General features: G+C 48.9%; 12 protein-coding genes across 12 annotated transcripts; 9 read left to right on the forward strand and 3 right to left on the reverse strand.

Moving 5' to 3' along the window:
* Positions 1-1,414: 1,414 nt before the first annotated feature.
* N7489_003776 (uncharacterized protein) lies at positions 1,415-2,293 on the forward strand (the record flags this gene model as incomplete). The annotated part of the gene is made up of 4 exons (XM_056709528.1): positions 1,415-1,487; positions 1,543-1,582; positions 1,671-1,831; positions 1,893-2,293. The coding sequence occupies 4 exons, from the start codon at positions 1,415-1,417 to the stop codon at positions 2,291-2,293; spliced, it is 675 nt and encodes a 224-aa protein (XP_056567949.1).
* A 611-nt stretch (positions 2,294-2,904) lies between these two features.
* Positions 2,905-4,804, forward strand: N7489_003777 (putative Golgi matrix protein; the record flags this gene model as incomplete). Its single annotated transcript, XM_056709529.1, has 6 exons — positions 2,905-2,938; positions 2,986-3,089; positions 3,145-3,564; positions 3,618-4,333; positions 4,393-4,499; positions 4,563-4,804. 6 exons carry the CDS (start codon positions 2,905-2,907, stop codon positions 4,802-4,804), a joined length of 1,623 nt encoding a protein of 540 aa, XP_056567950.1.
* Positions 4,805-5,509: 705 nt separating this feature from the next.
* Positions 5,510-5,990, forward strand: N7489_003778 (guanylate kinase; the record flags this gene model as incomplete). Its single annotated transcript, XM_056709530.1, has 3 exons — positions 5,510-5,545; positions 5,605-5,697; positions 5,754-5,990. 3 exons carry the CDS (start codon positions 5,510-5,512, stop codon positions 5,988-5,990), a joined length of 366 nt encoding a protein of 121 aa, XP_056567951.1.
* Positions 5,991-6,375: 385 nt separating this feature from the next.
* aspD (septin aspD) lies at positions 6,376-7,711 on the reverse strand (the record flags this gene model as incomplete). The annotated part of the gene is made up of 6 exons (XM_056709531.1): positions 6,376-6,714; positions 6,769-6,982; positions 7,054-7,191; positions 7,246-7,327; positions 7,383-7,511; positions 7,573-7,711. The coding sequence occupies 6 exons, from the start codon at positions 7,709-7,711 to the stop codon at positions 6,376-6,378; spliced, it is 1,041 nt and encodes a 346-aa protein (XP_056567952.1).
* A 286-nt stretch (positions 7,712-7,997) lies between these two features.
* Positions 7,998-8,448, forward strand: N7489_003780 (mitochondrial 54S ribosomal protein bL32m; the record flags this gene model as incomplete). The annotated part of the gene is made up of 2 exons (XM_056709532.1): positions 7,998-8,334; positions 8,403-8,448. 2 exons carry the CDS (start codon positions 7,998-8,000, stop codon positions 8,438-8,440), a joined length of 375 nt encoding a protein of 124 aa, XP_056567953.1. The 3' UTR covers positions 8,441-8,448.
* A 701-nt stretch (positions 8,449-9,149) lies between these two features.
* N7489_003781 (SKI complex subunit WD repeat protein SKI8) lies at positions 9,150-10,415 on the forward strand (the record flags this gene model as incomplete). The annotated part of the gene is made up of 7 exons (XM_056709533.1): positions 9,150-9,152; positions 9,214-9,250; positions 9,310-9,570; positions 9,629-9,795; positions 9,851-9,944; positions 9,997-10,183; positions 10,235-10,415. The coding sequence occupies 7 exons, from the start codon at positions 9,150-9,152 to the stop codon at positions 10,413-10,415; spliced, it is 930 nt and encodes a 309-aa protein (XP_056567954.1).
* A 148-nt stretch (positions 10,416-10,563) lies between these two features.
* Positions 10,564-11,413, reverse strand: N7489_003782 (kinetochore Spc25 family protein; the record flags this gene model as incomplete). The annotated part of the gene is made up of 2 exons (XM_056709534.1): positions 10,564-11,108; positions 11,182-11,413. The coding sequence occupies 2 exons, from the start codon at positions 11,411-11,413 to the stop codon at positions 10,564-10,566; spliced, it is 777 nt and encodes a 258-aa protein (XP_056567955.1).
* A 265-nt stretch (positions 11,414-11,678) lies between these two features.
* N7489_003783 (uncharacterized protein) lies at positions 11,679-14,721 on the forward strand (the record flags this gene model as incomplete). Its single annotated transcript, XM_056709535.1, has 3 exons — positions 11,679-11,781; positions 11,831-13,027; positions 13,082-14,721. The coding sequence occupies 3 exons, from the start codon at positions 11,679-11,681 to the stop codon at positions 14,719-14,721; spliced, it is 2,940 nt and encodes a 979-aa protein (XP_056567956.1).
* Positions 14,722-15,039: 318 nt separating this feature from the next.
* Positions 15,040-15,335, forward strand: N7489_003784 (copper metallochaperone ATX1; the record flags this gene model as incomplete). Its single annotated transcript, XM_056709536.1, has 2 exons — positions 15,040-15,127; positions 15,184-15,335. 2 exons carry the CDS (start codon positions 15,040-15,042, stop codon positions 15,333-15,335), a joined length of 240 nt encoding a protein of 79 aa, XP_056567957.1.
* A 377-nt stretch (positions 15,336-15,712) lies between these two features.
* Positions 15,713-18,802, reverse strand: N7489_003785 (DUF2293 domain-containing protein; the record flags this gene model as incomplete). The annotated part of the gene is made up of 5 exons (XM_056709537.1): positions 15,713-15,842; positions 15,929-18,078; positions 18,143-18,436; positions 18,496-18,615; positions 18,668-18,802. The coding sequence occupies 5 exons, from the start codon at positions 18,800-18,802 to the stop codon at positions 15,713-15,715; spliced, it is 2,829 nt and encodes a 942-aa protein (XP_056567958.1).
* A 591-nt stretch (positions 18,803-19,393) lies between these two features.
* N7489_003786 (RING finger and CHY zinc finger domain-containing protein) lies at positions 19,394-22,841 on the forward strand (the record flags this gene model as incomplete). Its single annotated transcript, XM_056709538.1, has 5 exons — positions 19,394-19,698; positions 19,747-19,771; positions 20,617-21,786; positions 21,837-22,201; positions 22,253-22,841. The coding sequence occupies 5 exons, from the start codon at positions 19,394-19,396 to the stop codon at positions 22,839-22,841; spliced, it is 2,454 nt and encodes an 817-aa protein (XP_056567959.1).
* A 1,184-nt stretch (positions 22,842-24,025) lies between these two features.
* On the forward strand, positions 24,026-24,229 carry N7489_003787 (uncharacterized protein; the record flags this gene model as incomplete). The annotated part of the gene is made up of 1 exon (XM_056709539.1): positions 24,026-24,229. The coding sequence occupies one exon, from the start codon at positions 24,026-24,028 to the stop codon at positions 24,227-24,229; it is 204 nt and encodes a 67-aa protein (XP_056567960.1).
* Between the last annotated feature and the right edge of the window lie 534 nt (positions 24,230-24,763).

A 24,763-nucleotide genomic window follows, 5' to 3' on the forward strand; every position in this document is an offset into this window, starting at 1 on the left:
GGCAACGCGTCAACATCAAATGACGCACTTAATTCCATTGCTTCTTGAATGAGGCCCTTTGCCGAATAGTTATAGAGCCCTAAGAACCGTAATTGGACCAGATCCAGATGGATCAAAACATCAAAATTTCCAGAGGATGTCAAGTTCAGAATCCTCAGATGTGTTCCAGAGAGGGAGAGAGAGAGAGAGAGAGACAAAAAGAAGAAAAAAGTGTTTTTGTGCCTTTCGCCTTTGTGCCTGGAACGGTCCCGCAACTTTAAATGTCCGGTTTCTCCCTCTCCTTTACTTCTCAACTTCTTCTTGCTTTTCTCTCTACTCTTTACACTCTATACACTCTCAATCTATACAGCTCTGGGGTTTGGACCAGAACGGCAATTTATGGAATAGCGAGCTTGGATTACATTGCAGGAATTTCCCTAAATGCAACAATCGTGCCACATACTGCGTCAGATGCAGATTGGAAGTCGCTGTGAAGTTTCAGGCCTGCATTTTGTATCCTCAAATTTCGAGATCACATTGTCCGAGCTAAAACAGCCGGCACAACGCGGTATTCATGAAGATGTGGCACGACTTCGTTAGCTGACAATCTGGAGATAGGGGAGCAGGATCCCGAACACTAACCCGGGATGGTGAATCTTATAGCCTATATGAACCCTGAGGTACCACTCCATCCTGTCTTTCAGACAGAATAAGCAGTGTGACCAGTGTGACTTTTCTAAGCCACTGGTGGCAGGCATCATTACCTTTCCGATCTGTCTATTTGCAGAGAGAATGAACTATCCTAACACGCAATGTTCTTATTGATCAATTGCGCCAATTGCTTTTGAATGGCGATATTCACCACTGAAGCCAACCTGGGAATGTAGCAGTATCCTATGTTTTACATTCAATGGCTCAGGTCCATCCTTTGCCTTTGATTGTTGCTTGACACTGATGAACAACCCTTGGGCTCTCTCTTACGTACTATCCTTAATGTTCTATAGTTCTTATATCAATTATAAATCCTCGCACTTGGGCCCCTTTTTTACTCATCTTGCTCCCGTATGTCTAGACAGTGTTACAACATAACTACTCGGTCTCTTTCCTTTACTTTTTTATACGAACGATAACTACACTTGTAGTGCCCGGATGCAGGTGTTTCTATATTATATCAACATAAAACGTCAAGCTCATTTGACTAGACTAGGAATTGGCAATAAAAATTTCCCAAGTTCAATCCTCGACATTTCGAGGACGAATAGGACATCCATGGATCTCTCCGGCTTCGAGATCTATACCGCTGACTAAGCCATAGATAGTCAGATAAAGATTCCCCCGCCAGCCATTTCAGCTTTTGATGTGCGCCGATCACGAATTGTGACAACCCGATTTGCTTAAGATTGTTTGAATAGAACAAAACTCGGATTTTGCTGCTATGGTTTTCTATTTCACGTCGACGGTCGTCGAACCTTCCGCCTTTATTTATGTCGGCAAGGACAAATTCGAGAGTATGCCACCGACTTGGTCATCCTAGGGGAATAACCTTTCTAACAATACCGTCAGACGAGGATCTCATAAAATATGGATTGGACAATGATGTCTGGTATGTTTCCCCCGTATATACTTGCAGAACTTTGGGACTGATACTCTTGCGCAACAGGGTCAGTCTTTCCCCCTCCGACTTGCGACAGCGCCAACTGCCCTAACACCTCTATACACTTGCAGTTCCACGTCGACAATCTGTCAAGTGCACACGTCTATGTACGACTTCGAGAAGGCGAAACGTGGGACAACATCGCCCAACCGCTTCTAGAGGACTGCGCTCAACTCACCAAGGCGAACTCCATTGAAGGTCAGTCCTCGACATGTATCCAAGCATTTGGTATCGGTGGAAGACTGACTTCCATATAAAGGGAACAAGAAGGATAATATCACCATCATCTACACACCATGGTCAAACCTGAAGAAAGACGGGTCAATGGCGGCCGGTCAAGTCACATTCCATAATCACAAGCTGGTCCGCAAGATCTATGTTAAGCAGCGCGAGAACCCAATTGTCAACCGGTTGAACAAGACCCGAGTCGAGAAATTCCCCGATCTCCGAGCCGAGAAGGAAGAGGACATGAAGAAGAAGCAGCGCAGTGACCGCAAGGCCCGAGATGAACAGCGTGCGAAGGAAAAGAAGAAGCAGCAAGAGTATGAACAGCTCAAGTGGCAGAAAAATCATGCATATGATGATATGTTCACGGAAGAGAATATGGAGGCCAGCAACAACCAGGACCGTGACGAGGATTTCCTCGACGACTTCATGTGATGCATGCGCATTACAGTCTTCCCCCGAAGATAGAACCTTTGCCTACGTGTCACCTTGAACAGCGAAGTGAAAATTATACCCTCTACATTCTGCGTTCGCATATTACGGAAGGCAATTGATATGAGTACAAGAAAGCAGTCTTGCTCCTATGCCTTATCCCTCTTCATACCGCTTTTTATTATTCACTTAGACCATATACAATAAGATATAGTGAGATAGGGAAAGGAGTTTACTAACTATCGATATCCTACATAATGTCGTAAGATTCGTAGGGTTCTTTTCCAGTGGACATACACCATAGGCGAATTCGCTTGGCATACAATGGGGGAACTATAATTGTACAGGCCCGCAGTGTGCCCCATACGCATAAGTACAGAACGATAAAAGACCCAAAGATATCGAGGTAGATGCTGGTCAAATAAGGATAGAGCTAAAAGTGCAAATAGAATGGAAAAGACCTGGAGAAGTGGTCGTAATGGAGATAGATTAATCATCTAGGCATAGCCCTGGAGGGCGGAAAGGGCGCTAGCCGTGTTGACAGCTTACCCTGTATTTTGTAACCTTAGGAATTCACCATCTTCCCCCAAAGTTCTTTCCAAACACCACACAGCATGAGTGAGGGAAATCCACCGTCTGCTACACCAAGTAAGGGCATCCCTTCTATGGATTGGAACACACTGACCCCCGCAAAGGCGCAAAGTCCAAGAAGAACAAGAAGAAGGCCGCAAAAGCCAAAGCCGACTCCAAGGCCGACGAGCATGCAGAGGATGCGCCAGGCGATCACGATGACACAGATGTATGTGGTGAACTTCCCCTTAATTCTCATTGCACCTTTGCTGAGACCTCACAAGAACGAGCCCCATGATGCCAACGAGGACCCCATACAAGTGCCAGAATCCAACGGCGCCAAGCTTAACACGATAGATGGCAGTCTACCAGATCGGTCTGTGAATAACCAGGGGCCCGTGGCTACTAGCGATGTCCCCTCAGGAACCGATATCCATTCCGACCCTGCTTCCGATGGCACCGAGCCAAAGGACCGATTCGATGCACTTGTCCGAGATCGCGACTCGTTACGCGCCGAAGTAGCCGACATGCGAAAATCATTGGAAGAGATTCAGTCCAAGCACACCGCAGACATGGAGGCCCTGCAGCAGAAATTGGACGACGCGGAAAACAAAAAGGAGCAGGCGGAAACGCAGTTTCAGATGCTCCTGGAACGAGTCAACACCATCAAATCGCAATTAGGGGAGCGGCTCAAAGAGGATGCTGTGCGTGGATCAGAATTCACGACTCGTAATATTTGGCTAATCTTGACCTACAGGAGGAATTGGCCCTAGCGCGATCACAAATCGAAGACCTCGAAGATGAGAACAACAACTTGAAGGATGAGCTCAATTCAAAGTCCACCCAGCTGATAGAACTATCGGAGGACTCAGCAGAGAAAGAGAAGGAACTGTCTACTCTTCGGGACCGGACAAACTTATCCCAACAGAATTGGTTGAAGGAGAAGGAAGAATTGCTCGAGCAAGAGTCGTACCTTCAGTCGGAGTTTGAGCAAGCGAAGGAGGCTATGCATAATTGGGAAATTCTTGCCATGGAGGAACGATCTATCCGGGAGAACTTGAACGAGAAAGTCGCGGATCTGGAGGAGCAGCTTAGCAGTCTAAGAGATGGTTATGAACGGGCCACCCATGAACGTGACACCCAACAGTCAACAGTTGACGGCCTTCAGCGGGCTTTGCAGGAAATTCAATTGGCGCGAAAGCAAGAGCTGCGAGAGCTTGTGGAGAGCTCTGATTCTCAACTCGAGGACCTCAGACGCTCTCTGCGGGAAGCACAGAAGCAGGCCACTGACGCCGATAAGGCTCTCCAGAATGCGAAAGAAGAGATTGAGCGAGTCCGACCATTTGAGAAAGAGGTCAAAGAGAAGAACCTTCTCATTGGCAAGCTACGGCATGAGGCAGTCACGTTGAATGACCATCTGACGAAAGCCCTACGATTCCTCAAGAAAGGAAAGCCGGAGGATAATGTTGACAGGTATACCTGCGTCCTTATTACCTCAAGCCACCTCGATTACATGCTGACTTCATATACAGGCATATTGTCACCAACCATTTCCTGCACTTCCTTGCTTTAGACCGATCTGATCCGAAGAAATTCCAAATATTGCAACTGATTGCTGCCCTCCTAGGCTGGAACGATGGTGAGTAACTACAAAACTTGCAAACGCCGAATTTATGGAGCCCATCTGATTTATTCAAAACAGAGCAACGTGAACAGGCAGGCCTTGCCCGCCCAGGGACTTCGAGTATGCCTGGGAAGCTCCGAGTCCCTGGCACTCCCCTCCGCACCCCGAGCACGCCCAATCTGGCAACGGAGTTTATGGACAATGGTGCCTCTAGCAAGGAAACACTAGCCGAACTATGGTCTAATTTCCTGGAGCAGGAAGCGGAGGTGGGTAATATGAGTTCATCGCGACGAGGAAGCCAGCAAGGGCCTCCCAAATAATAAGAGCAGAAATGGTATGTATAAAGCAGAGAAAGTCATAGAATATGGTCCTTTTTATCTTCAATTATTGCCTTGCATGTATGTATAGCAAGTATACATCTATACCTACCTACCTATATATGATCGGAAGCGCCAAGAAACAGCCAATCAGGTGATTTCCGCCTTCATAAATAAGCTAAGCTGTATTTGGGCGGAACGAAGCCGTCAGTTAAATTAATCGATCTATTCTTTTTTTCTTTCTTTTTAATTATCCTTATATGCCACTCTCTTTCCGTGCCTTCTCAGCGTTCTACAAGCCATTTATTCGTGCGACTCACTCTGCATATACAATGGCTTCCGGTAAGTAAAGAATGCTTCATGGCAGAACATAACCCCACCGTGCGAGGCAGACATATTGACAAGACTACTTCTATATTAAAGCATACCGCCCTATTGTGATTTCAGGCCCATCGGGGACTGGAAAGTCGACTCTGCTCAAGAGGTTGTTCGCCGAGTATCCTGATACGTTTGGATTCTCTATCTCGGGTCAGTGCCAATACAAGCGACAAGGGGAGTGGAACGAATTCGCAAACGACTTTGCTCACACGTTTCCCTGAATAGAAACTACACGATCCCCGAGACCTGGCGAGCAAGATGGCCGTGAATATAACTTCGTCACAAAAGACGCTTTCCTCGACCTAGTGGCTAAGAACGGGTTTATTGAACATGGTTGGTTACACTGCTAGCTATAAGAAGTCGGGCGTCCGTTAACCGGTAGAGCAGCTCAATTTGGCGGGAATTTCTATGGGACGTCGGTCCAGGCTGTCAAGAACATTGCCGAGAAGAAGCGTATCTGCATACTGGACATTGAGATGGAAGGAGTCAAGCAGGTGAAGCGGACGGATCTTAATGCGGTAAAGTGTCCTAGGAAATCCGATAATGGGAGAGTTTCTTTACTAATGATTTGTAGCGTTTCTTGTTCCTTGCGCCGCCTTCTCTCGAGGTGCTGGAGCAGCGCCTCCGTGGTCGTGGCACTGAGACCGAAGAATCTCTACAGAGAAGACTTACTCAAGCTCGCAACGAGCTTGAGTATGCAAACCAACCCGCGGCTCACGATAAGATTGTGGTTAACGACGATCTAGAGAAAGCGTATGCTGAATTGCGGGATTGGGTTGTTGACGGTGGTAAGTTCGGTGCTGCGCAATAGTATACTACTACATTACGCATAGGAAATGCGATTTAGTTGATGTCATAACCAGCGAGGCAACTGCCCCTTTTGGCATCTTTCAATCCAAGAATAAAAGTTTCTCTCGTCAAGTTAATTAAGAAAACTAAGTACATGGAAAGCACCAGAGATGGCACGAGCACTGAAGTGCCAATTCTCTTTTCCCCCGGCAATACAAGCTCGATGGTTCTTCCGAGAAGACACAAGATGGGATTTAGGATACAAACAAGAAAAAACAAACGCAAAAGAAAGGGGAAATGGGATATCTGCAAGGGCCTGCTGGCGTCAAAAGAGGACAGTAAGTTTTCGGAGAGGGCCGTCGCGCAACGGTCACAGCGCTCGCATCAGAAATGAAAGATTACAGAGTTTAGTATCCGTTCATGGCTGCGCGCTGGGAGTTGCGGCTCAGCTCACGGTCCGCGGAGGGGCTGATGGGCCGGCTGCCACCGGTGTGGCCACCGGCAGCGCTGCTTTCCTTCAGGGCAAGCAGCTGCTTGGCACGGAAGGTCTCGTAGTGGATCTGGCTGGTAGTCTCGACCAGATCCTGAAGGTGGGTGCGGGTCAGGAAATTGCGCAGGTAGACGAATTCACAGTGGTTCTCATCCTCGACGTTGATAACACCCCAGCGGTTCTGGCGGCCGCGAACTTGCTTGCCGTTGACAACAATGGTCTTCTCACTGCCGACAACGGAGAAAGGAATGATGTCCTGTAGCTAGAGGTTAATATCGAGTTATCGCAGCTCTGCCTAGGTAAAGCATACCTTAATCTGGGCGTTGATAGCACGCTCCTCATCATCGAGCTCGTCATTATCGTAAGGGTACATCTTCAGGTTGTGGAAGGAGAACTCCTCCTTGATGCGCTCCTTGAACGCCTGACGCTCTTCGAGGGTGAGAGAGTCGGACTTGGCAATAACGGGAACAACGTTGACGACATCGGACAGCTTCTTCAGAACAACGATATCGATGGGCTTGAGGCTATGTGGGGTCAATAGGTCAGTCCACAGGAGCTCCCCAAGGAAGCCAAGGAATGGGCGGGGCAAACTCACGCATGGCCGGAGGGCTGGATGAAGAACAAGCAGCAGTGAACGCGAGTATCTTGGATGTAACGCTCACGCTGAGCGGTGAGTTCCTTGCGGAGGTATGCTGAGTGCTGATCCTTGATGTACTTGACAATTGGGTCCCAGCTGATCATGATTAGCTTAGATCTAGTAGCTGCAGTGTGATGGGGCTCCAATTACCATCGGTCGTTGTTGACCTGGTCACCGTAACCAGGTGTGTCGACAATGTTCAAGCGGAGACGAACGCCGTTCTCCTCAATAACTAGGCACTCGTCAGCTATTCCGCCTCGAGAGCAAGTTCCCGATAATAAACGTACTGTGCGACTCCGTCTTGATCTCGGTGGTGGAGCGAACGGGCTCAGAGGGCGTCAGACGGCCCTTGGAGTCAATCAGGTGGGATGCGAAGATAGTGTTGATCAGAGTCGATTTTCCAAGACCAGTTTGGCCTAACGCGTGAGAGCATTAGCTGAGGCTTTTAGACCTACAGAGGTATTGCCCAACACATACCGACACACATAACATTGAACTGGAAGCCACGCTTCAACAGCTTGCGCTCGATTTGCGAGGTAATGCTGTCAAAACCGACATGGCTATGGGGGAAAACAGTGGGCTGTTGAGCCTGAGCTGCGGTGGTAGCGGCGGCCATTATGAATGGAGGAGAGATTAAGAAGGAAACAGTAACAGAAGCCCTGTAATCCCAAAAAAAAGACCCGGAGAGAAGAGAAGTACCTAGGGTATGTTGAAGCAAGAGCACCCCTTATTATCGTCCTCTTTCCGAACTCAGGGGTGGGCTATGCCTAATTCGGACTAGTGTCTCCCCACGAGAAAACCACCAATCTTCCCTCTTTTGCTTCCAGACCTTCCCAAGGTTGTTGATAGCTCTACCGGTTTTAACCACACCCTTTCTTTTCCTGCTCGAAACGATCTCCACTATGGCATTGCGCCTCCTCCCTTTCGCTCCGGCAACCATGTCGCGCTCCCTTCTTTCCGAGTCACTCCAATTCCCCCGACTCGCTCGGTTCCTCCCGATCACACCCATCGCGACCAGATTCTTACAACCGGTTTCAATCTCCCTCAATATCCCATCCCTGCTGTCAGATCTTTGGGATTCCGTTCTGCGCGCCGTTCCTAAGAAGAAGACCTCCCACATGAAGAAGCGTCACCGACAAATGGCCGGCAAGGCCCTCAAAGACGTGAAGAGTCTTAATAAATGCCCGGGCTGTGGCCAGATCAAGCGTGCCCATCTTCTCTGCCCGAACTGTGTTAAAGGTAGGATTTGAGTCCAAGCTGGATACATATGGATTATGGTTATTGCAGAAAAGCTGACTATTCCACAGACATCAAGGAATCGTGGAGGACCTTGGACATGGCATGAGAGAGCACTGCAAAGAAAGGAGGGCTTGTCTTTGGAGAATCAGGATCAACGTTCTTGAAATCCCAGTCTCGAACTCCAAAAAGAAAAAGATTGTATTTCTAGGATTGGTTGTGGATACATGCTGCATGGCAACTGGCGTCTGGGTTTTGCGGGGAAATGTTTCAATATGACTTTATAACAATTCGACCTAGTAGGTCGAATTTGAACGTGATCTTTTTCAATTTACCTCTTTCCATGTAGATCTGAAGAGCAAATGGACTACGATTGTCGATGTTATAGTTATGCCGATACAGATGGTCCAGTTGGAAGTAACCGGAAGTAATCTGTTCGTGCTATTTTGCTATTACGGACTTTACTACTCTATATACATATATAAGCATGTCTGTCTCTACCTAGTTCGATATTAGATTTGTAGTCATGTAGTCAAGACAGGAGGTACTTGATACAGGTAGTCGATATCAAGTACAGAGTGAAATTATCTCGACCTTGAATGACTTTTAACAGTGATTACTTTACTTGCGATCCAATTGTAGAGAGACTAGCCCATTAGAGAAGATATAACACAGTAACCATCCATCTTCACGTGTCTATCGCAATGAACAAAAAAAAAAGCGGCGATAAAGGCGGAACGGGCCTTCGGGCCCCAACGTCATTGTTCCTCCGCAAGCAAAGTCTCGACACAGCCTTGAGAGAGCTCGGCATCATCAGAATGGTAAGATCGAACCCAAAAGAAAATAATAATAATGGATGTCGTCGCTAAGTGATATATTTAGTCGAAACAATACCTCTCGAGAGGTTCTGCGGACAATGGTGGGCTTCCTGGTCCGCATATACCCTGCAGCATGATTTGGCTAATATCTGTTTTACAGCGCACATTTTTGATATCTTCTCGCTGGCTATAACCGACAAGCAGATCCTGTCTGTCTCGGGTGCCTCGTCCATCAAAGTACATTCCACCACGGACGCTGACTTTCCTCTGGTGCAGTCCATTGATGGTGCTCACACCATTGGCTGCCATCATATCGCGATCAATGGGAATGGCTCCCGTGCAATCACCGCAGGATTTGATGGTGAAATTAAGGCCTGGTCTTGCGAGGATGGCCATTGGACTGCAGACAGAAAACTGACTGGTAAGCACTACCCCTCTTTGATAACCCGCAGGGTGCAATGGGCCTAATAAGAGCACAGCGGACCTCACAGGTGCCGATGCCTGGGCCATAGCTATTTCTGAAGATGGCCAGTATCTTGCTGGTGTCACGCAGGAGGGGCGCATTAATGTATGGGATTTGAGTGCCGATGGCACTCGCATTCGTGACCATGAGACCAGAGGCAACTTTGGTACTTGCATCGACTTGGTGAGATTTCAGATCCTGCAGCTATATATTGACCCCTGTTAACTTTGTCTTTTAGTCTCCCGATGGTCGATTGATTGCTTCAGGTCATGAAGACGGTGCAGTCTACATCTTCAGCACTGAAACAGGCCGCATGCCCATCTCTCTCCTAGGTTAGTGAACTTGACTGAGCCAAGCAGAAATACAAGTTCTAATCCAGCCTAGGCTTGGTCAATCCCGTACGAGCTGTGGCTTTCTCGCCTAGAAGCAAGATTCTAGCTGCTGCCGGCGACTCCAAGGTCATTGTGTTGTACGATACTTCCTCTGGTGAACAAATCGCCAATCTCTCAGGGCACTCTGCGTGGATCTTGTCCCTTTCCTGGAGCGACACTGGCGAGTACCTTCTGAGCAGGTCAGTCATTATTCTATGCATTTATATGACGACAAGCTGACATTCTCCAAGTTCGTTTGACGGCAAGGTCAAGGTTTGGTCTATGGAGACCAAGGCCTGTGTCGCTACACACTCAGAAACGGATAAAGCCGTTTGGAGCGCCAAGTGGCTTCCCAAGGTCGGGAGGACAGAAGGGTTCGCCACCGCTGGCGCAAACCGCAGCATTGCATTCTACCGTGAGGCTACTGGGTAAAAGGAGTAGCTGAACATGGGTTGCAGAAATGTCCTTGCAACCGCATTATGACGATTTCAATGGAAACCTTACTGAACTATGCATTAAAAAAAATCATGAAATTCGTATTGGAATAATAACAATAGCCCAAACGCCCTTGTACTTGTCCTTAGTTCATCGTCTCAACAAACAACTTGCGCATCCGCTTCAAGAATGCCCCAAAGTCTCGGTCATCGTTGACGAGATCTACCACATGCTCCAAAGCATCCCGATCAACCTTGGGGCGCGTGTGGAAAACCTCGTAGTCGCGACTGGCGGTGCCCAATTCAAACCAAGCCTCCGCCTCCCAGTCCTTCTCCAATAGATGACTGTAGACGAACTTTAACCGGTCCTCACGACCAGCACCTTCAATTCGAAGGCAAAGGTAATCCTGCCAAAACTCCAACTCCGGAAAATTGAGACGAGATTGTGCATCCAAATGCTGTGCGTGAGACTTCTGTGCCTCGACTTTTTGACTGATAGCTTTCTGAGTCTCGGCAATCTGTTGCTTCAGACGGTCGCGTTTGGCGAGGCGGGCATCGCGTTCCAAGGTGATAGATGAGATAGCCGCATGCATTTCAGCCGCTTCGGCCGCTTCCTTTTGGAGGGTTTGTTCGTGGGTTTGTGATTTGAGGTTGAGAATCTCAATATCGCGCTGTCGCATGCGCTCGTCCTCTGACGGGCTGCGTTAGGATGCAGTCATGGAACGCGATGGAAATCTTGGGGGGGTTCAATTATCGACTCATACCTTCATATTCAGCCAGATTAATGTGGAACTGGTTCCGTTCCTCCAAGAGCCGTTTGCGACCACGTTCAATGAATGCGTCGAACTTCACTGTGAATTGTGCCATGGAATTGCGCAAGTCCTCGAATCCAAAGTTGATGCTGGGCAATGAGTCCGCCATTGACGGCGCATCCGCCGAGGCGAGGGGTGGGCGCATGCCACTTGTCGAGAGTGATGGTTCAAATGAAGAAGTCATATCTGATAATTGAACTGCGAGTGGTGAGTGGTGAGTGGTGAAGTCGAGGACGCGGGGAACAATGCCAGAGAGTTCCAAGGTTGTTTTGGGTAACAATTCCGAGTCTTATCGATAAGAGAATCCCAAAAAAACTTCCCGACTTTCCGTCGACTCTCTTGCATCCTCACATTATGCGCATATGTATATGAACAGGACTTTGACTATTGCAGTATCGACATGTTTTGGCCGGGTCCTCAACTGATCGCAAGAAGCAAAGAAAGATCCGATGGATGAACATCCAGGCAGTGCTCTCCACTATGGGCACGTAGGACGAGCTATCTACCTTCCTGACGAGCAGGACTGGATATTTACTCGCTCGTTTGCTAGATGTAAGTACTTGAGTCCCCTTTCCTCCGAACCAGCTAATATGTTCGCAAGCCCCGTCGATCCAGTATACTGGAGTGACCAAGACGACAATCCCATCGCCTTTTCCCCCAGCCAAAGCTCAACCAATACCCAGAGTACCACCGAAAAACCCCAGGAAACTGATCACAACCGCCTACCCCGATTTATCGGCATCATGGTCCTCCATTCGCGCTGAACCTTTGTCAAAAACCGTTACGACTATAACCGAGAAATATGACCCGGAGATATCTGAGCTTTTCGATATTGGTTATGCGGTGGATCAAAGGCGTCATGACAAGAGACTACGCTCAGTCCCAATTGCGGTGGCTGTTACCGGAGAATCTCGTAATATAATCTCATTACGAACACTGGAAGAGGAAATTTTGGAGTTGACTTCTCCACAAAAGTTAGCATTTCGTGCTCCGTCAATCAGTGACGTTGAAATGTCTGAATGGTCCAACTGTGGCGCACCGGTACGTCAAGTACACTTTGCACGTCCCTTGGAGGAGAAACCCGTCTTCATGGCGGCTCGTCTCCACACCAAGACTACAATATTCCGACCTCTTTACCAGTGGGATCCTGTGCCTATGCACTTCCCGGAAGACACTATACTGGGATCCTCCAAGCCGTTGAAAAATTCTCGGCTGGATGCGAATCCAATCGTGGAGGTATCTGTGTCGCGAACAGGTGGCTTCTCACATGCCGACGTGACCTTCAACCCCTGGTATCAGAGACAGTTCGCTATCGTAGATATCAGAGGCAAGTGGAGTGTCTGGGAGATCACCGGCAGGCAGCGACTCCAGCAGTCCACTTGGGCTGTCGAGCTCGTTAAATCAGGCTCGTTGCCCTTGCGGGATTACAAACGTAAACATAGTTGTCCTCGGCTTGATGGCTGGGCATCTATCGAGTGGGTCCATAATGTTGGATCGATAGTTGTCTCCAATCGTCACAGTGTCATAATCTATGCCTTCACCGATGACCAGATTCCACCACGCACAGTTGAGCTGGGAATGGCAAAGCAATCTGAATGGGTTCTCGCCGTCCAAAGAAACCCACGCAAGCCATCGCAGTTCTTCGTCCTGACGACAACTCGAATATCGTGGTTTGATGTCGGAGCCCTCCCAGGCGACGATGACACGAGCCTTTCTATATACCCGCAAGTGTCCTGGAGGCACTTCCGAGATCCCGAAGACACGACCCTGCGAATTAGCGACATAGTCGTATACCAAGGTATGTGCAAGTGCGATTGAAAGCGAACTTCAAATACTAAAAGCTACTGTCTAGATGTGTATCTCGTTCTGTATTCGCAGATCAATCGATTGGTACAAACATTCCCATGTCCCTTTATATCCAACGAAGAGACTGAGTCTATATCTGTGCCCGAGCCGGTGGTGCTAGATGCGCCCCTGTTGGCAGATATACCGCCAACTAAACGCGACTCCGTGGTGCGATTCTCCAGATTCGTATTTAGAGAGATTGCGCACTCTGTTAGCCCACTCGGTAGGAATTTCTATAACGCCCACTTGCCATTGATCAAGCTTTTCTGGATGGATTCCGATTTTGCCGTTCACGAATCTACTTTCAAGGGCCCGCGTGGGGATCCGGACGAGCCGGACTTGTTTCGTGAAAGTAGTGTCTTGCGGTTGAGAAGGCGCTATGCTCCGACATCATACATCAGACCCACCGATGACTTTATCGTGGATGACTTGGACGAATCAGCGACAAAGCGAACGATTGTTCGTCGTTGCAAGCCCAAAATAGGCCGCCCTAATACGAAGTCGGACTTGCAATGGACCTTGGATTTATCGGGCGTTTACAAAATCGCGACAGGGAATATGAAAATTCGTCGGAAAAAGCAAAAGAAGAGACCAAGGCTCAAACCAAGGACACTTGGTGGGTTAACGGCAATTCTACAAGGTGAAATGGAGAATGGATCGAAGCGACCTCCAGGTAGGAGCCTTGTTGAATTGACCGGCAAGAGAGTTCTGGCAGAGGGTCTCGATGAAAGCGCAGAGGATCTGAAACGACTCGTCTCAGCACTCGTGCCTGAGCACCCGGACCCCGACGCTCATTGTCGGTATATGCTTCTACCAATCCCGTCCAGCAGGGGTTATGGCATGCCAGCCAAACTGTCAGGCGAAGCAGACAGGGATCTTCTAAATACCTATGATCGGATGGTCGATGATTGGATGTCTACCCTGCCCCGCGTCATCCCCGCGCAGACACGACTCATGAAGGAGAAACTCATTCGGGGCGTTGCTGTCGATCTCATCCTTTCACGCATAATCAAAACCTCTACCTCACTGGATAGCATCATACTATCCAAGCCCGCGGATCCCGTCGAGGACCGAGCGAATGAGAAGGCAAATGAGAAGGCCGCGGCACAGAACAAATTCCTGCAATCGAGCTACTTCGCATTATTATCATCACAGATCCCTTCAAGCCAGTCATCAATAGCCAAAAGCCGAGCCTCTGGATCCAGACGGGACCCGATACCAGTCCAGCAATCGAAGTACACCGCAGTCCCAGTCCTCGGTGGCCTCTCGGCATTCATCAAATTCAAAACCCCACGTCCAACAACACGGAAAGTGGCAAACCTCCTCTCACACTGGCCGGTGGGAACCAATCCCCAACACTATGTATGGGAGGGAGCCGAAGACGAGGAGACGCGGAATTCAAAGGCGCGCACATCCAAGAACAGACGGAAGAAGCGCTCACAGACTCGTGAACAGTCCCTCCCTTCGACTCCGGCAGTCCCTATGGTCCGAACATGGGGCAGTCAGCCACTTGGACCTCCCCGACTCAACATCAGTAGTAGTCAGCCTATGGATGGTATGTCGATGACCCAGATGGAGCGGGGAGCTTTTGGTGCCCGCGCACTCAAGAAGCCGAAAAAGAAGAAGAAAAGAGAAGCTGGATTTTAGCAATGGCTTTTATATATCAAATAATTCAATAATTCAATAATTCATACACTACCTAGGTACTACTATATTCGCCCTGCTATAAGTGCCATCCACCAATCGCAAATATGGCTCATTTCTCAAATGAATGACAAATCGAGAATGTCAGAATATATGTGTTATAGGTAGAATAGGAAATATATAATCCTCCCTTTTCTCTGTCAACTACGGAACATTTCGTTCTTTTTTTGTATATCTGAAACTAACCCAGTCCACACTGGTTATTCCCCGCCAAGTATCTCTTCTCTTCTTCCAACACCCCGCACCCACCAACTTCCCACCATGTCTGACCACCAGTACAAGTTCAATGTGACTATGACCTGCGGCGGATGCTCCGGTGCCGTAGAGCGTGTCCTCAAGAAGCTGGAAGGTAAGCACCGTGTGACTGGTTTCATCGCTTTTTGATCCTAACACCCTGGTCTTTAGGCGTCAAGACCTTCGACGTCAGCCTCGAGACCCAGACAGTCAATGTCACCACCGAACCCACTCTTTCCTACGATGACGTGCTGGAGAAGATCAAGAAGACCGGCAAGGCTGTGAACAGTGGAGAGGCGGATGGGGAGAGCAAGGAGGTTTAGTTTCTCCTCATGCTCACGGTGTTTCCGGTCTTATATACCCCTTTTTTTCTTGCATGAGGGAAGTCAAACACCAGCTTGCTTGAGCTCGAGGAACTCAGGCCCAAGACTAGACTGGACAGGCAGTGCTAGGCAGAACATACAACAGCATGCATACCAACTTTGGAAGGTTCTAAGGTTGATCTGGAATTCCCACGAATAATAAATGACCTGATATGAGAAATAGATATAAATGGCGGGAACTGCAGTTCCCGATTCAAATTGGTATTGAGACCCATGAGGAGAGAGGTTCTAAGAATATGCACAAGGGTATCATGAACAATGCAATGCGAATACAAAAAACTCGAAACAAAGGGGGATGTGGTAGAAGGTAGAATTAACTAATCGACAATGACAATGTGCCTTCCATCAAGGAGGGAATAGTAGGGTGGGCGTGGCTCAACCCTTTGAACGTAGACTGGGCGATCTTGCTCCATAGTCTGGGACGGAGGAGGGTAATTGTAGGATGGTCTGGATCTGCGTTAGTGGAGGAGCTTCCCAAGGGATAGGGGAATGTTGTGTTGTTGAACTGGTTGATTTCCCCAATGAAGGCTTACCGCGAGGAGTTAAACCCGCCACTGGCTGGTCTTTCACGAGGGACCTGAGGGAGGGACACGTGAGGCTGGATCTTTCCCACAGGGTCTGAAAAGGTGCGAAGGTGGTCATGGGAAGGAGCCACTCGTCCTATGGGCAAGGGCCTGTGTTGATCCGAGGAAACCTGGGTCTGAGACAGATTCTTTGTGCCAAGGTAGTCAAGGTCTCGAGTCCGGGCGGTCTGAGAAGATTCTCCAATGGGCTTGGCCGCTGGACCTGCACGCCTGGAGACGTATTCAAATGGAGGGGGCTCACGGTGGTCAACATGCCGGACGAAGTCCTCGGCATACAGGTTCCTGTCTGAGTGGACGTTCTCTGATAAAGGGCGACCACCGTCAATGCGGGTGCGCCGAATGGCCCGCGGCTCTTTCGGAACACAATCCGAACGGAAACTACGATCACCATGATAGGGATGCCACGGTCCAGAATCGGAAACGGCCGGGGCCGCTCTAAAATTGCGATCCCCTTCCGAGACAATGATACTGGTACCGGAAAGCCCAACCTTGGACTGAGGCTCGTGTGGTCCGCTGATAGGCTGTCGACCCAAGACTGACCTTGTTTCTGGGCCATGTTGTGCGCTGGAATAAGAAAACGCATTGGGGTTGCTTTCCCGCTGGTATCCTACAACAGGGGGCGGTTCCACTGGCAGATAGTCCCGGCGGAAATGAGGCTGGTCCTGGGCTCGGTAGTCTGGGACAAGCTCAACCGGACGGTAAGAGGGTGGTCCGAATCCATCGGAAACGGGAAGTCCCATAGGCCTTGCACTCCACGGGTCTGGGCGGGACTCGGTTCGAGAACCTTCACGGCATGCCAGACGCCTTCTTTTGCTCGCCTGTCCGCTGTCACCTTCCTTTTCAATGACATCGGGCTGAGGCATCATCTCTCCTTGAGGATGCCCTGGCGTGACAGACCGGAGGGACATTTTGTTGGCCATATGTACCAAGGGATTCGCACCATCAGTTCGCCGGCTTTCTGGTGGCCGGGGATTTTCAATCGAGGGCAAGATAGAATCCTGTGTGTTTGAGCCTAATCTGAGAAGAGGGGAATTGCCGGCGTCAGGGCGGCGTCCCACTGGGGTCAATTTCTGACGGTTGTCCTTTGGTCCGCTCACGAAAACAGGTGCGTTGGTCCGGTCCGACTGAGGAGGCAGTCTTTGTCGAAATCTGGGCTCCATCCTGGGGGGAGGAACATCCTGCGAGTGGCTCATGTTCACATTTCTAGGCCCAGATAGTTCTTCTAGGATTTGCAACTCGGGTGATTCCTGATTAGTTAGTCCAGTTGGCCTGGCGTTCAGTTCATGGGCTGAGTATTTTTGTTGGACATCCGAGTGAAGATAGTTCTCCTGGACACCTACATGTCTCTTAGCCACCTGTCGGTCCATTAGTGGAATAGCGGGCACTCGATGTGCTTGGTTATCATTACTGGCTGAGCCTGGAGCGACTCGCCGATGAACCTCGGCGTACTGGGGAACTATATCCTGGCGCCTAGGAGCGGGCACTTCCTGGGCAGTAATGCGCTGCTCTGCATATCGTGGGCTTTGTTTTTCAGCCGGCGCATCGGAAAATCCGGCTTGTTGAGTACCCTGCATACCCTCTCTATATTCCTTGACAGCGCGGGTCCATGCTTTGTACCTGTTAAATCCTCGACGGTTGATGGTATCTGTGGCTGGGGCTCTTGTGACAAATCGGAACCCAGGCGGCGCTTCCTCAGATAGTTCCCGTGCGAGATCCCGACCAAGAGGATTGGTATTGTTGATAGGCTGGCTCCGAATCTCATGGGCCCGAGTATCGCTTGGAAGTATTTCCACACTGGTGTTCTGGTGACCTGCTAAATCGGCCGTCTCTTCTTCTGATTCACTGTCATCGTCGTCTGAGATAACGATCACCTCGCGGAAAACATCTTCCAGAACTGTCTGGCCATTCTCATCATCCCCTCGCCACTCAATGACTTTTGCTAGAGTTGTGTGTTCAACAACCCCTCTAGCTTCATGGAATGAAGTGGTTTTCAGGAGGCGATCGTAGTCAGTGTAGACATGTCGAACATGAGCAACCACGGCAAGTTGAACTCTGCGAGCCAAAGGCAATTCGGTGGCCGTCCCAACCTTGTTCTGGCCCTTTTTTTGTATATCAGGTTTTCCACATCCTCATTTCTCAAGTCATGATTGGGTATATACGTACCTTTTGAAAAGCGGTCTTGATAATTTGATTCAAATCTTTGTCTGGTATGTTCGGAAAGAGATCCTTCAAGGCATCCCGTGCTTCTGTGTTGAGGGTTATTTGAGAAACTTCAGAATCAGCCCGCTTCGAATTCTCTATCCTGTCTGTGGGAAAGGTACTAGGCACTGTTTTACCAGTGCTTGTGAGGTAGAACCCCAGCTCTGAGCAAACAGCTGCCACCACAGTGCTAGGAAAATGATATCCTATCCGATGAACATGCTGAGACAGGTTATGATGGCGATGATGTGGGGTAGTCTAAGAAAGGAAAGGAAAATAAGCAGGGTTGACCATTAGCAACCAGATGGGGTTCTCACCGATACTGCATGGATTTGGAGACCCTCGGCTCGGCATCGCTCCTTACACGTTGTAGTGAGTTGCGGATTTCCTGCAGGAATGAAGGTGTAACCACTTGGTGCTTGCGCCTCAAAACAGATCTGCGCATTTTTGTTAATCATTTGGTCAAGGTGAAGCAGCGAATATACATACCACACTGCGAAGCTTCTTCTTCTCTTGGGTGACAGATTCCATAATAACTTTGTGTCTTCTTGCTCTTCTTTGGACAGCCCGGCCAGCGCCATGCCTGGCCGAGGCCGAGGCAGCCCTCCTTGTGACACGGGCCATACTTCTGGTTCAGCTTATCGCAGAACCTCGCGAAGATGAGGATTTCAACACATTCTTCCCGATGTGTATCAGACGTGTGATATGAACGGGTAGATGGTACCTGTATCTTTGCTTAGGTCAGGACGAAGGGCGTGCTGGGCAAGTGAGCAAAGTCACGTCTTTATGCACTGCGACAACGCGAAGGGTACGAAGTAAAGGCACCCCGCGGTCGCCCGAAACAGAAATAAGGCCTTTAATATGAGGCCTTCGGCTCAACCTTGAATAAGAACAAGGAGCGAGTAGCAAGGAGCAAACAGAAAAGAAAGAACGAGAATATTAGCGGGAGGAAAGATGGAGAGAGAGGAAAAGAGAGAGAGAGAGAGCCAGAGAGCCAGAGGGATTGATAAGATTGCTATTGCGGCCCAAGTCACCTCTCCCGCTCAGGCTAGTCCTGCCTGAGGCCTTGCCCCAACTTTTACCGTCTTTTACCCTTCTCTCCAATACGAATCCAACGTTTGCACCTAACACTTCAGATCTCCATTGATTCCGTCTGATTCCGTCTCATTGCACATCTGCAGATTCGTTGGCCCGGACTTGTCCAATAGATCGGATATGAACGCTTCAATCCAGGCCATGAAGGTGGATCAACGAGCTATGATCCACGCATACCGTCACCTCTACCGACAGGGGTTGAAAGCAATTCAGTATTCGACACCGGGTCGCCATATTCTTCTAAAATCCTTGCGAAACTCCTATCGTTCCTCCCCCTCCGAACAGTTTGATCCTGCCAAAATTACCAACACCCTTCGTTTTCTCGAACGAGCTACAGAGGTCGCGGGCATGGAACACAAGATTTTGAAGAACCTTCTACTAGCTAGATATTGGGAGCAAGGTCACCTTGCGAGAGAGTCCCGCGTGTGAGTAACCACTGGCAGAAGTGAAGAAAACCGCTGACTTGGCTTCAGTCCACGATCCCTGGGACTCGGTCATGTAGAGAACCAGTTGCGGTCAAGCGTCTTTGACCATTATAATTTGACACTTGACCGTTTGAATGAGAGTCTAGGGACATGTCTCAGATGATTCGGACTCCGCGGTTCTCGACTTTTCCCTCGGTGCTGATCCGACCCGCTACGCCAGATCGTGCGTCCGTTAGGCCTCAGTGCTTCCCTTGGGCATGAATCCACATCGACGCGAGGCAGCTCACCCAAAAGGGGATTGCACATACCGGGTATTGCCGTGATCAGTACACCGGTAAATATCTCAATCGCATCAGGATTCCGTAGGACACGATGACCCGTCCTACCTCTGGTCAGCATCGTGCGTTGTATTTCTGGACAACCTTATGGCATACAACACATTATGTCAATGGCACTCTATATGCCTTGGCATTGAGTACAACGTTGTAGAGCTAATATTCGTCTCTAGGCTTTGAGACTCATTTGTAGATAGTATGCTGAGTGTAATGGCACTGAAGACAGCATTGACGAGAGACTACGTGCAAGAATACTTTGAATAAAACTCCTAAAATCAAATGATAGTCCATCCTCTTTCCCAATTTTTCTTGACTTTCGAGTCCAACCGAGTCCAACTAAAAATCGTGCACCCTCAGGCTCCAGTCCCAGAGCATGTGACGATGATTCAGCATCGGAGGCGGTGCCCGTGGACGTCACATGTCACGATGCCTGCTGTTTCAGCTCCCAAGTTTGGGTTTGATTTTGCTTGATTCCGAGCATCTAAAGTGATTTAGTGAGATGCTGGTTTACAGCCCTTCATGAGTGGTTTCATTTCCTCACTGCTGATCCAAATTGGAATACGATCCCCCCCTACCACCCCAGCCGAGCAAACAACCGAATGACGACCAGGCTAAATTTCACCTGAACGAGCGGACAAACCCCTCTTGCAATAGTGAAGACCATAAATTTGGTCCCCAACTGGATCAAGATCACGGACAGAAATCGAACTGCGGAGATGCGGGTGCGGGGTCCCTGCATAGCCCTCCTTTCTTCACAACCCTACCGAAAGAGATGGATGGCCGAAACTTGCAAGCGGAGGGCACTCGATCAGTGACCGACAACACGCCGGGATCCCGAAACATAGCCGCGACCACAGTCGGCTCATTAGATCCTACATATGAAATAGACGTCACCGCGCAGCCGGACGGTTCAGGGAATCCACAAGGTTCACACCCTAGTGAGGTGTCAAACTCGCCTAGTGAGCCACAATATGCTGCTTCAGGAATAGCCATTGGGGAGCCTCGGCGATCTTTAGACAATGCCTTGGATCCGGAAGGGCTGACACAGTCTTCGCTTCCGGCAGATGATGGGATGGGAGTTTTAAGAAGCAAGATCATCGCAATTAGGGAGTTGGGCCTGACAAATGTTGAAAAGGCGCGAATGGTTCACGGCCTAATGACAGAAGGTTACAACTCATCCCGTGAGCTCCCAAACACATCCAGTCCACCGAGCCTAGAACTGCCAACAAGCCCGAGGACTCCCCGGGCCTCGGAGATCAATACTTCTAGACCGGGCTCGCCATACACCGAATCAGTTCCTCTATATGAGAGCACCTTCAATCTCACAACTGAAGATCTGCAGCCTACTTTCGTACCCAAGGCAGAAACAGAACCACCAGAACTTGAAACCGGGGATGAAGACTGTGACACAGAAGAACAAGAAGAGACTATTCTTGGATGTGTGCATTATCAGCGCAACGTAAAACTTGAGTGCTACACTTGCAAAAAATGGTATACCTGCCGCTTTTGCCATGACGAAGTGGAAGACCACACTCTCGTTCGTCGAGACACCGAGCACATGCTCTGTATGCTATGCGGGCATGCACAGCCTGCAGCGCAGAACTGCAGACAGTGCAGCGAGCAAACTGCACAGTATTATTGCGAGATTTGCAAGCTCTGGGATAATGACAGCAAAAAGAGCATATATCATTGCAGCGACTGCGGTATATGTCGAATTGGGCAGGGATTGGGGAAGGATTTCTTCCATTGCCAAGTAAGAGCTCCAACATAGGTTAGATGATACTGATACTAACAACATTATAGACATGCTCTGTTTGTCTTCCTATGTGCATAGAGAACACCCATCGTTGCATCGAACGGTCCACCCAGTGTGACTGCCCCATCTGTGGTGACTACATGTTCACTTCTCCAGAAACCGTCGTTGTCATGCGATGTGGCCACAGCATTCACCACAAGTGTCTGTCAGAGTACTCTAAAAGTTCGTTCCGTTGTCCCCTTTGTAGCAAGACCATCACCAACATGGAGTCGACATTCCGAAACCTGGATCGCACCATTGAGAGCCAGCCTATGCCCGAGGAGTTCAAGGATACCAAAGGCCTTATTTATTGCAATGACTGCGGTTCGAAGTCTGTTGTGAAGTATCACTGGCTCGGCTTAAGATGCGATTTGTATGTACTCCTCGGGAAGAGAGACGATCAACACCTGCTAATAGCATCTAGATGTGAGTCGTACAATACGGCCCAACTTCGCATTTTGCACGGAGACATGTCTGCTCAGCCTGATGAGGACTCCGGGGAAGACCTCCTTCCTCGGCCTCGATCGTCTTCAGTAATTGAGAACGATGACTCGATGTCATCTTCCCTAGCAGCATTGAATGTCAATAACACATCGGTTCCTCGTTCACGACTCAGTGTTCCTATGTCACCTGAACCCGTTAGGCGATTCTCATCCTATAACATCACACGAGGCCGTGCTGTCTCGCCCGTCGTCAGCAACTACTTTGGGCTGCCGACTGAGCGTGAATCAGAGAAGCCTTCATCGATGCCCTTCTTTGGAGGTCCATCTCGTGGCGAAAACGAGGATTACGGTGCATTAAATTTCTTGAGCAAGAAGCTTACATACCGATATGGACTGTTTGGCGGTGAGACGAAATCAGTTGAAAAAGTATTGGAAACTGGGGATGAAGAAGAAGACGACGACGACGGAGAGTCCTCTGACTCGGCTGAATCGGATGGTTCTCATGGTACTGAGGACGACGAAGAGGAAGAGGAAGATCAAGATCACATCCAGATTTTTGGCCATCAGTGAAGCTGATGCAAACGCTTACCCATGAACTCAGATGGCTGATGGGTTGGTTTATCGTCCTGGGGAGTGTGACCCAGCAGCTCTATTCTTGCCCTCATCAATTATCCCCAGTCAAGCCGTGCACCGAGCAATGAACACTGTTCAACTTGAACGCAGTCCTACCCCGTTAGTGGGCTTCGATTTCAGGAGCATCTCTGACCCGGTACCCCATCGGGTTGATAAAAACCCCTCGAGGCCGATTCCATTCTGTACTAAGGCGATATCTCTGTCACTCTGTGTACCTTTACACATGGGGTGACTACAAAGATGCCTTTGATCTGATGATTCATGGTTCGACACAGTCAACCAAGCGAAGGCCAACTCAACGCATTGCGGGGATGTTGGTCTTACATACATCAAGCAGCCGGTTTCGCTGCAGCATTGCGTTCACTTCTTTTTTGGCTTTCAAAGCACACTGGTGTCATGACGCAACGATAGCAATTTTATTGTCTTACTTGGCTTACGCTAAATTTATTCATTGGTCATCTGTAGTTCGGCAGTGTATAGCCGCCAGTGCGCCATATTGTATTTTGCTAGCAGAAAATTTCATAAAACTAGCATTTGTGTGTTTTATTGACTAAAGAAATTGAAATTGAGAAACTAATGATGTAGAATCTGTTACTATAGAAATTTGAGAATTGTAGAAGTTGAGATATCCAAGGTCATATATAGAAAAGTTCCTTTATAAAAATTAAGCCCTTTTGTTGCCCTTTTCTACTATTCTACTATCTAGCTAATAAATCGAGAAGAGCGAGAAAATATCTACATGACTAGATATTAAAGAGTATACCTAAGAAGTCTCCTAAAAAGACAAAAAGACATATAAAAAGACCACCTAAGACTACGGCTGTATAAGCAGCCGACTATTCTTGTTATAGAAACTGACCTTGTAGAAGTTGATAGTTGATATTGCAGGAATTAATCACTAGAGTTCGTAGGTAATATAGTAGCTGGCGGCATGACAGTCAAAATTTAATATAGTAAAATACGATATGGCGCACTGGTGGCTACATATGTATACACTGCCGTAATCTGTAGGCTCAGTACCTATACCAACTTACCAATCTGTTTGAATCAAATGGGAAATACGGTCTCGGGCAGCATCTCTATCATATCTGCGCCGGAACTCATATGAGGCAAATGAGCTCATGGAACTCCGTCCGGATACGTTCGTCGGTCGGCACGCCGGATCTGAGTCATCTGAGGATTTGCAGAGCCCGCTCGGACATCTCAGGGTGCTTCTCCAGCATGTACCGTGGGCTTTCGGTGTACCAGAAGGAGACCACGATAAAGGCCAGACCGATAGGGGGTTGGATAATATGGGAGACGCGCCAGGCGATATTGTAGGGTGACTTGTGGAAGGACATCCCATAGCCTGATCAGAAGGCGATCAGGGCACCCAGCTGGTAGCCAAATTGGGATACTATTCCGACGAAGCTACCGCGGAGCTTGGGAGTGCGCACTCGGCGACATAAGAGGTCGGTAGAGATATACACGCATCCGAAGCCTAGACCTCTAATTGGACGAAAGGGGGTTCAGTATTGTATCTCTATACTCAATTATCAGTTCAATGGATCTGCGGGCTCACGTTAGGAGACTTCCAAAGTCGAAGACACCGAAGGTATCCGGGACAACTTCGACAACTCTATGTCTGGTTAGATATCTCTACCTGAGCACTAAGTGGCTGGAACAGAATTCACGATTCCAGTTTCGTGTCCTATGCCACCACATGTGGCCAGGCCGCATCCACTAACGATGCAGCCCCGTGGCATATACGTATGTTGTAAAGCGCGGACCAATTGTGTACTGCGTGGAGGATGCAGATCATCCATGGGAAGGGCGAAGAGCGTCATTTCAAGGTAACGCACGAACTATCCCAACCATAT

Source organism: Penicillium chrysogenum (genome assembly GCF_028827035.1).
Source record: "Penicillium chrysogenum strain IBT 35668 chromosome Unknown utg000002l_segment0_segment0, whole genome shotgun sequence".
In the NCBI taxonomy this organism is placed as follows: domain Eukaryota; kingdom Fungi; phylum Ascomycota; class Eurotiomycetes; order Eurotiales; family Aspergillaceae; genus Penicillium; species Penicillium chrysogenum.